Source organism: Chanos chanos, chromosome 8 (assembly GCF_902362185.1).
Source record: "Chanos chanos chromosome 8, fChaCha1.1, whole genome shotgun sequence".
Taxonomy (NCBI): domain Eukaryota; kingdom Metazoa; phylum Chordata; class Actinopteri; order Gonorynchiformes; family Chanidae; genus Chanos; species Chanos chanos.
Genome location: NC_044502.1, coordinates 34,626,079 through 34,637,116, shown reverse-complemented (window position 1 = coordinate 34,637,116; position 11,038 = coordinate 34,626,079). Strand labels below are relative to the sequence as shown.

Sequence of the window (11,038 nt, the reverse complement as noted above, 5' to 3'; positions counted from 1 at the left end):
GGACGGCATTCCTACTTCTATTGGCAGTATTGAAACTCAGTGCTGAGCCCTGCTTCTTTTCAAAACTAGAATGTAAAAGAATGCACTCGTTTGTCAGCAGCTACAACATCACAGCCAGATAATCAATGGTTTCAGAGACACAGCTGCAAATTCTCACTGTCGGTCCATTAAAGAGTCACCACAGCATTGTTTTGAAATGACAGTGACATCACATCCTTTGTATCCTCAGTTTTACATTTTGAGTTAAGCACTGTTGAGTACAGCCTTGTCAGGCATTGTGGGGCTCTTGAACGATGGTCTCTTTTTGCCAGACAGGAACTCCACATTAGGCGAAGCCAACTCATCCAGTTCTGTAGTGAAATGGTCAGGACTCTCTCCATTGGAGGTCTCTTTGATGACACTATATGTGAGTGCCAGGCTGTAACTGGGAGGCTTTTCAGATCGCTGGGGTCCGCAGTGACACAGCTTGCGGAAGGCAGCGCGAAATTTCTGGGACATGACATTGTAGATGATTGGATTGATGGCGCTGTTCAGGTAAATGCAGAGGCGACAGAAGAGCAGAAACCAGGTATCCAAGTAAGCTTCTTCTAGGAAGGAGTTGACCACCACAAGAGTACGGTAGGGCATCCACAAGAGAGCAAAGAGGATGACCACCACCGCCAACATTTTAGTCACCTTTATGATGAGAATGGTAAACAAGTGATGTAAAGTAACATTTTAATGTATTCATGTGTGTTTGTGTTTCAAGAGTTCAGAGTAGTACATTATTAAATCATAAATGACCCCTTAGTTAACTGAAAATATACGTGCCCCAAGGTTTCATACTGCACTAGTTTGTACCAATAAATAAATAATCTGTTTATGGTTATGTACAACTGAGATATATGTTGGATTGTATGGTTAAACAGGACTGAGAAAGTGAGTAGTGTCTGACAGTTAATCTACATCATGTTCTGATAAGAATAAACAGTCAGAATAGTAAGCATCTTGTTAGAGCAAGACAATAAACAGCCTGGAGGCTTCAGGATTGCACTTGCGCTCAAATGCAAATTCTTGCATTAATTAACTCCCAAAGCAAGAGAACATCATTGCATTGCAAAGAAAAGCACAAGGGATTGGAAAGTGTTACATCTGAAATGCTCATGGTGCATTTAAAACACAAAATTGGGGCTTCATAAAACAAAGCACTCACTAACGCATGAATAAGCAATGAATCTTAAACTCAAAGGGCGAGTTTGTGTGTGTGTGTGTGTGTGTGTCTGTCTGTCTATCTGTGCGTGAGTGCGTGTGTGTGTGTGTGTGTGTGTGGTGTGTGCGTGTGTGTGCGCGCGCGCGCGCTTAAAACACGCGTGTTGAAAAATACGGTACAGTATTTGCTTTAGTATGTATGACTAAAAAAAAAAGACAGCGACGTTTACCTGTCTGCGTGAGGTCGCTGTAGTACTGCTGCAGGCGGAGGATTTGGAGTTTGTCATGTTGGATCTCAGTGACGAATCCCTCTTCCACTTTTTTGTATTTTCCTTGGGATCTGAAGGTAGAGGGTTGAGGAATAGAATTCTTGCGATCAGTCCATAAAGGACAGTGGCCAACATGAGGGGCACTACATAAAACACGGCGAAATCTGTAAAGTATATCGGCAAGTAAAGGTTCCTTGATACTTTGTAGGCGCAGGTGATAAGAGTAATGTTATCATAAACCAACTCTTGCGTATCAGACAGGTAAAACCACATAACGCAGTAGAGGGACGTCAATGTCCAAACAACCACTGTGATCTTTTTCGCTCTGGAGAGAGTGCACATAAATTGTGCTTTAATCGGGTGACAAATGGCGATGTACCGCTCAATCGTGAACGCGGTGATGGAGCACGAGGACGCATTAATGCCCAAGTACTGGAGATATGTAATACAGAGGCACCCCGCATATCCATACACCCACTCTCCGAACAGACTATCGGTAATGTTTGGAAGTCCAGCTGCCGTCAGAACCATTAGATCGGCCACAGCCAAGCTGACCAGGTAGCAATTTGTAGGAGTCCGCATATGTTTGGTCGTAAGTACCACAAGGATCACCATAACGTTTCCCACTATTCCTATGCCGCAGATCAGGGTCACTAATATTATGCTCGCCGCTTTGTATTCAGTGCTGTAATCGGTCCATGGTCCGAGTGTCCGATTGTCTTGAGATAAAGTAGTATTCTCCATACTTCAGACTTCGCCTTGCTTTGTCAGGTAATGACTTTTCACTCTCTCACATTGTAAAAACATATGAAAAAATCCTAAATGAACAGTCTTTGTGAGGATCGAGCGTTAAGAAAAATATTCGAAACATGGCCAGACGTGGAGTTTAATAAGTTTCAGCCGTTGTGTGTCTGATGTTGGAAAAATATTCACATGAATCCAATGTAATCAATGATCCTTTGGAACAAAAAAGCAACGTAAAATAATATTATATAAAAAAAAACATAAGTTCATTAGACTTCTGATGATGAATGAAGACTTCGTGCGCACCTAGGTACGGAACGCCAACTGAAGTGTGTCACCGCCTAGGGCTGATGTGGTCATACTGAGCACCCAAATCAGTTAGTGTGGAGGAGAGCGTCAGTGGCAGAGCGAGGTTACCGTGGTTGCCACGAAAGCACTAGTAGCCCGCCTATATTGCATATAGTGGGTATGTATGTGATATGGGTGATATCCAAGTGCTTTCGCTACGAACTGGTAAAATTTATTTGTGCAGTTTGAGGATCTGTATGGCAGCAATAAATACACGTTTTATATTCCAAAGTGATTATGCATTATAAACTTGTCTAGTTTTTTTTCTGGATACACGGCTGCAATCGGTGGTTGACTGCACTTCAGATATATACATATATATGTACATTTTGTCATGTTCTACCATGATAAGTAAATTTTAAATGTTTGTAATGCAGCATTAAAACCTAATTATAATTTTCAAGATATAATTTCAGTGTGGGTATCATTATTTAAGTCTTTTGCTCTCTGCTCTATATAATGTTGTGATGGCAGAAATATAGTTTGATTTAAGGGTGAAAACTACTGACTCTCTTGGACAGACCCAAATATTCAGTGAGATCCAGTCAGTGCCTTGAGGCAAGAGACCCACATGCTAAAAGATAACACTGTTATTTTCCAGAGGCCCTGAGTAGAGAAAGACCATACAGTTCGAACAGATTAGAGTGAAGAGTGAAGGACACAAGAGGGAACAAGGCCTGCAGAAGACTTTCATCTTTCGATTTGGTCAGCTGAGTTCACACTCCAGTGTTTGTCAGTATAGCGCCAGTCTGCAGCAATGATTTCACATTTAGTACATTTACTGAAAAGTAAAGATTCACACAAGCCAATTCAAAGAGATGTGTGTTGTAGGCTGCTTTTCCTTTAAATGAGTGATTCTATCTAGCTGTTGTACTCTACAGCTCTCTCAGAAGGAGTGACAAGGATATGTAGTGCTGATAATATAGGATCTAATATTTTAATTGGGACAGAGAACATTATTTAGTTTAACTAAATTATGCAGTGATTTTAACTTTTTTTTTTTCAACTGGACAAAAAGAAATGTATTTGTACCACAGATGATCATTGATGTTCACATCATCATTTGAAAACATGCAGGGCAGCGCTCAGGAGCAACACTGACATGACATTTAAAGTTTTCTTGCAGCTGGCCAATTAATTAACAGCTTTATCTTGTTTGATCAAGTGTTGCTTCCGTTTGTCGTCTCTATTCTACATGAGCTTGTCACGCCATAACCGCATTTACAAGGGGATATCTTTGTTCCTCTTTGCTTACTGTTAAGCGAATATAGTGGCAGGCTTTACATACACATGTTCCAGAATGTGAAATTCACTTGCCCTTATGCCCTTGACTTGCCCGTGAGCTACCTTGACAAAATTTTTGATTGCATTGAATGGAAGACTTCTGGCTCCAACAGTTAAATAGAAATGTTCTTTTCAGCAGCTTTTAAATCACACCGCTAATTCAATTAAGCAAATGCTCTCTTACGCTTGATGATGAAATGAATGTCAGAAAACTTCCATTACTTATCCAAGTGAGTCTATGCTCTCATTACTGCTCTACTGCTGTAATTCATTTACCACTTGCTAAACGTTGCTATGTGTAATTCTTAATTAAAATGCTCTGCAACACCTGTAGTATGTGGTAACTCTTTGTTACATACACACACACACACACACACACACACACACACACACACACACACACACAAAAACCCTTTTTGAACAAATGGTTAAATGTTATCACTGTAATCTCACAAACACGAGTTATTATGCATGTGTGTGTTTGAGAGAAAAATAGTTCATTACTGCCACCTTGTGGACAAACCTCTGATATTTACTCGTTGGGCATTCTTGGTTTGAATGCAAGAAAATGTCATTTCAATATTTTAGTGTCTTAAATCAGCCTGAATGCTGGTTTGAAGAGTAAAATTTGATCTATTGTAATGGTGTATATGTCATAGATCTTATTTCTCTCATGTTCTCTTATTTTCAATACTTCAAATATTTTTGTAAATAACATCTCAAATGCTAATCCAAGATGATTTTCAGAGCTTGTCTTTTTTCCCTTAGGTAGCCACAGAAGAACTGATAGGAAACTCAGTTTTATTTCACAAAAAATAAAGGGCAGTACAAAAATATGAACAGACAAATATTTAACAAAAAATATTTAAAAAATAATTAGATAAGATGCTTGACTTTATGTTTGGCTTCTTTTCCTGATTCCATTGTAGCACCTCTGGTGGAGAGGATTTCCCTCTTTGGTAACAGATGGGTATCATCAAAAAATGATTTCTCAGGACTGGATGAAGCTTTTTTTGAAATTCAAAAAGTACACTATTCATTGTAAAAAAAAAAATCATTAATGATCACTGAGCAAAAATAATATAGCCTGTAACACATGGGTAGCAGAGGCTTGACATTTGAACAGAGATGACTTTTCCAGTGAATTTGTCAAAATTACTTATTGCTTTTGACCACAAAAGTTCAGGTGCACTGAACAATCACAGTCATTCTTTTGAATGGCTCGGAATCATGGGTCCTGCAGGAGAACCATCCTGGAATATCAGAGCACCTTCACAAGCCTGAATTCCATCACGAACATCAGATGGCAGGAAAACATCACACAATACTGATGAGATCTCAGAGGGTTGAAGCCAAAATCTGGTGTCAAAACCAAGAGAGACAATTTTGAGTCTCGATAACTCCGTGCACAAGATCACAGAGGAGAAGTGACAGTGTAGAAACGATGAGGCCATTGCTCAGGACGTTAGCCAAGCCTTTACCAACACCTCCACCTTTTTCTCCAACAGGGAAGAGTTTCATTGTGCAAGTACGTAATAACTTTGGCTAATTAAGTTACAAACAAGCTAGTGTCCATCGCTCAGGGGGACCTAAAATCTTCCCTGAGTTTAACAAGCAACATTTTTGTATTCGCTTACTATGCAGTTCTTATGGAGAGAAGGAACAGGATAAAGATAGGATTACATCACTTATTCTTTCAACCTATCTGCTTTCAGAACACTTTACATTCCTGATTTGGCTGTGTGTAAGTCTAATTTGTTGGGGTTTTTTTTTTACATTCTCAGAAAAGGACCAGGGCTTTTTTCCATGGCATTTGGCCAACAAATTTTACAAAATTGGATGAGCTCATAGATTGAGGGAAGACTGTGCTATTCACTCCCTCTTTGTTGTGATGGAAATTAAAAAATGAAGATTAAAAGGAAAACGCATTTTCTCAGCAGTGACTGAATTCAGATGTTAATGCTGTCCTCCGTGCTCCTATGGCAAGTGTACACTCATCAGTCATTGCCTTGTATTTAGCTGAATGAGCTGACTCAGGATGAATTCCAATGTAGGGCTCACAGCTCACTACTTTTGATGGATCGACATCCAACTTTCCCTGAAAAGCAAGTTCATATCTTACTTTGGCTCTCAGTGATCGCTAGACTATAGAATTGTGAGTTTATGAGTATGTGAACATGATAAGAATTCATAGAAGTGTGCCAACAATTTCATTGTTTGATATGACAGATTCATGAATGATTCATTACGAGCTGCATTGTATGAATCATTCATTCTCTAATTGAGGTGCATGTCAGAAATGAAAATACAAATTCTTTTTTGTACTAGTCATTCATTACAGTGCCAGCAGACTACTCAAGGGCTGGCAGGCTGTATTTCAGAAGAATAAATAAAAATGTTTGGCGTGGACTCAAGGCTATTCTATTTTATTTTCCCTAGGGCTAAAGCATTTTCCTTCATCTGACCTTATCTGTCTTTCATTCAAAGGGACTCCTTTGCACTGGTGTAAGCAAAATGACCAAGCAAAACACACACGCACACACACACGCACGCACACACACACACACACACACACACACACACAGATAACCAAGCTGTGAGTGGGTCTATAGCGGCACTGTTCATAAAAGCAGGACTTTATAGCAGGTGTGCAAATTGTTGAGAGCAGGCCAGTTCCTTTCATTTCTGTGTTTGACTGGTCCTGGTGGGCAATGAATTAGACAAGGGTTATTAAATACATCAGCATTTAGACTAAGCTAGATTGATAGAGTCCTCTTGATGACCAATTTTGTACTTAGTGAATGCATAAAGCACTCACATAAGAAGAAACAGTGTAATTAATTATTCACAACATGAAATTTAATTAAGATAACAACATGAATAATTTGATGAAGGAGAATGTGCCACTGCAACGCACCCATTGATTTGTAAATGTTGCTCTACAAACACCAATGTGATAATACAACGCGGGCAATTTATTCATGGTTACTGAGTCATTCATTAGTATGCGGTGTGTGTCAGAGGTTATCATGTTTGTTTACCCCATAAAATATGTCTTCTTATTCCAATAACTGAAGCAAAGGGATAAAATCTGATTTAGAATCTTGGTTTTTGTACTGAGGATGGCACTGCTGCTTGCTTGATAGCAACACATGGTTAAGACTCACCCACATACAGATTCCTATACCCTATGATAACATCATTTTTCATAGCGTGATAATAGGGGAGTGCTTTTAAAGCTATGGGTCTTTGATTTCAGCGATGCTTGCATTACATCTGTGTACACATGTATTCAGAACTGAATCTTTCATCAAAAGGAACAAGAACTCAATACATGGTTTCAACTTTAGATTTTTATGTTCTGATACAAAAACATAGTGGTGCTTTTAATGAATTTCCATGAGGACTAAGTACTGAATATTTAATGTTGTTGTTAGCTCTGAAATCACTTCTTCATACTTTCTCATGAATTTAGTCAAGCTCATGTGGCACATACATAAACATACTCACAAGTGTACATGCATGCGCGCACACGCACACACACATACACACACACACACACACACACCCTGTGCACTCTGAGGACCTTCCACAAACTTCCATTATAGCAAAAGTAAACAATAAGAACCAGACGCTAACCCTAACCTTAGACCTGCACAGATGCATATCTAACATAAAGCTTTAGTTAAAAAGAAAGAAAGAAAGAAAGAAAGAAAGAAAGAAAGAAAGAAAGAAAGAAAGAAAGAAAGAAAGAAAGAAAGAAAGAAGAACTGTTACAAATCATAGGGCCTGACAGTATGTGAGACATAGATTTTACTTGTGCAGTTCATTTATAATTAGCTTATTTGCCAACACTATTATATGAAGAATTGTAGGAGTTAAAGTTGTCCCATTCTTGAATCAGTGTCACACTTCTGAGAGGTATAGACATATTTTATATTCATATTAGAAAATGAAAATGACAGATCGTTGTTTCTGTAGATATGAAAATGCTGGAAGGGATAATATTATGATATACTGCTTTTGTTCTGTTTGCAGGGGTTTGTCTTTGCAAGGAGTGTAAAATTGCTCTACCAAGTAGAAATCAGGATTGATATCCTTGACAAGTGCACTGCAATATATCAGACACATATATATCCATTTTGCTAGTCCAGATTTCAACAGTTATTCTTACCTTATAATGCCTGCTGTGAGATATGTGGATTCGTGACTGGGCATTCTTTCTGAAGGCTGTGCTGAACCAAGCTATGGCATTAATCTCTGTCTGATTTTGACCCACCCTTCTCCTACCTCATCTCTTTAAAGGAAGTCTACTTGGACTTCAGCCAATGTCCTCCTCAGTGCTATGAGTTCAATACCACCCCTTATCTCCATATTCATGTATGTTTGTACTCGGCTAGGAGTTGAACTCTGTACACACACACACACGTGTACACACACAACATGCATGTTTCATCCAAGTTGCTTTTCAAGGCTGAGGGGTCATAAATACATTGTGTAACTCATGAATCTTTTCTCAGGAGGTCATTCTCAGTAACTCATGTGATAATCCAGAGCAAGTGAAAAAATTTTCTCTCTGTTTTCAGTTGTTGTTCCTAAGTATAATAATCGCAGCTTGACTGAAACATGAAAAAATATCATGGATGAAAAATTGTATTCACGCAAAAGAGACTATGAGAAAAAGAACTAATATGGATTCAGATGGACAGTGGGGTGGATTATGTGGGCCTTTGACAAACTGGCCTGTAATCTTTCAGGAGAAGCAGAGAACAGATGGTGTGCAATGGGTGTGGTTTGCCCTGTTGAGAATCCCCTGGCCATTACTGTATACATAACTGCTGCGCTATGATGTGATTCCGTTATTTCTCATTTAAAGTGTCATTTGTTTATAGACATAACAGCCCTTTATCGTGTTAATTCTCGTGAACTGCATTTCCCATACTTCCATTTTACTTTGAAGTCCCTGTACACTTACTTGACTAAGCGCTGGAGTGCTCTAAATCTGCTCAAGAGAATCGGGATCCCATTTCAGCACCACAGCGAGGCAGCCTAAGCCATGCGTGGGAGGGACCACAGCGGAAAGCTCTCTTCTCATTTACGCGACACAGCGCAACCGGAATGCTAACACGGATGTCCACGAAGAGACTCTTTATCGAGCAAGTATGATTAAGCCAGGTGCTGTTATTCAGAGTTTGATTTTACAATACTACTCAGATAGTCTACCAAGGAATGTATTGTTATAGGTGCCCCTCTGTATTTGCAATATGTTTTACAAGTAGCTTACAGTAGCCTACATCTCATGGAACGGATACATGCCAAAATTTTGTTAGCGAAACGCTTAGCCGGCGGAACAGTTTAGGACTTAGTTTTGGGACAACTGTGTCATTTCTGAACGTAAATTTCTCCCAGATTTGTTCTAGCCGAGACTTTGTGCACCGATCGTTACACGCTATCTTTTATCTAGTCATTTTAAGCTGTTGATGAGTAGCCCATAGTCCACACCATACTTCATTGTCCACTCCTAATCCTTACATTATACTTGAGGAGTGTAGCCTAGTTTTGCCTGACTGCGATTTAAACATGCGTTTTAAAAGACTTAAAGATTATCTGGGTTTATGTGGATTGCTTTCCTAATTGGATACTACTGCAGGAGGCTGATCAGTCACTTTAATCGCCTTTTATACAGGGGCAAAGGATTTCTTTCAAACACAATAATTAACTTTTCCCAAAGCATTGTAATTCATGGGCTAAGTAGCACAGATAAGAATACTCCTCGTCGTTTTGATGCAAACTGAATGAAGAGTGTGGAAGAGAGTTTGTTGGTTGAGCTTTTGAATTACAAGGATGTTTGTATTGTGCAGATGATGTGCTATTGCAAGTTTTGAACTTGAAAACTCGACGGCTAAACTGTGATTAATGTGTTGATAGGGATGCTGTGGCCATTCTGACACCGAGGAAAATAAGTAGAGTGAAAAAAACCTGGGAGAACCTGATGGCCTCTCTGGAGCTCCTTTACATAGACAATAGAGGAAGAACAAATGATGTCCTTGATTGGGCATCAAATCCGCATCATGTTCATAGGTCAAGTAGTCCAGCCGGAGAAGCAATCTCAAGAGTGCATGACTACACTCACGCTCAGAATGCGACTGTCAGCGAAGGACAATGTAATTCAGCACCACGGACGGCTCCACACAAAGGGCTGCCTGGCAGACAGTACCATCAAACAGCGGAGAAGGTCAAAGTGTGCTGCGACGAGGAATTAGAGACTTCTTTTACTTACGTCGATGAAAATGTCAATCTACGATTGGCAAGCCCGGACACTAATGGGAAAACCTCCATCCGCGGGACATCTTGCCACAGCTCCTCAAACGAAATTCGTCCGGAGGGATTTCAGGAGCTTTCGTTAATGTCTGACACTGATCTCGCCTCGGAGAGTTCTGGAAAATCCGTGGATTACGGATTTATCAGTGCGGTAACGTTCCTCGTCACCGGCATCTCGCTAGTTATCATATCCTACGCAGTGCCTCGTGAAGTTACAGTGAATCCAGACAGCGTCTCCGCTAGGGAGATGGAAAGGCTTGAGAACGAGAGCGCAAGAATAGGTGCTCACCTGGACAGGTGTGTGATTGCTGGGCTATGCCTTCTTACGCTGGGTGGAGTAGTGCTGTCTACATTATTGATGATATCCATGTGGAAGGGGGAAATGTACAGGAGAAAAGCCTTCGCGTATTCCAAGCACTCGGCAAAACTTTATGGCTCCATTAATTTTAAAACAAGGTCAAGCCCCAGTCGATCGTCTCCACACAGCTTTGTTGAAGAGGACAATAACGACACTCTCAGCTGAATGTTTGTTTCTACATCATTTCATCCATTTTGTCTGAACGCACTGGAACATTCAAATGAAACACTGACTAACCATTTATGGTTGAAAATCTTACATTTCAGTCATAATTTCAGCGACATAATATATTAATTTCTTTCCATAGCCTACTACCATTCATTTGGACTGTAAAAAGGGACCACTGTATATTCAGTTCACTGAGGCTCCTCTTGTATTAATATTTGAGAGGTTCTTTGAGAGCTGATGTAAGCACTGATGCAAAACATTAGAGACATTGCTGATAAGCAGCATAGCTTATGGACTCTCACTCTGTCATTCAAGAAAAAAATATGCCATTTATTCATCAGGGGCTAAAATTGTGACT

The 11,038-nt window shown here is 39.8% G+C and overlaps 2 protein-coding genes across 2 annotated transcripts; one reads left to right on the top strand and one right to left on the bottom strand.

Annotated features, from left to right (window-relative positions):
- Positions 1-243: 243 nt before the first annotated feature.
- trhra (thyrotropin-releasing hormone receptor a) lies at positions 244-2,201 on the bottom strand. The gene is made up of 2 exons (XM_030783133.1): positions 1,419-2,201; positions 244-675 (listed from the first exon to the last, which is right to left on the bottom strand). Exons 1-2 carry the CDS (start codon positions 2,199-2,201, stop codon positions 244-246), a joined length of 1,215 nt encoding a protein of 404 aa, XP_030638993.1.
- A 7,624-nt stretch (positions 2,202-9,825) lies between these two features.
- tmem74 (transmembrane protein 74) lies at positions 9,826-10,677 on the top strand. The gene has a single exon (XM_030783325.1). It carries the CDS (start codon positions 9,826-9,828, stop codon positions 10,675-10,677), a length of 852 nt encoding a protein of 283 aa, XP_030639185.1.
- The last annotated feature ends 361 nt before the right edge of the window (positions 10,678-11,038 follow it).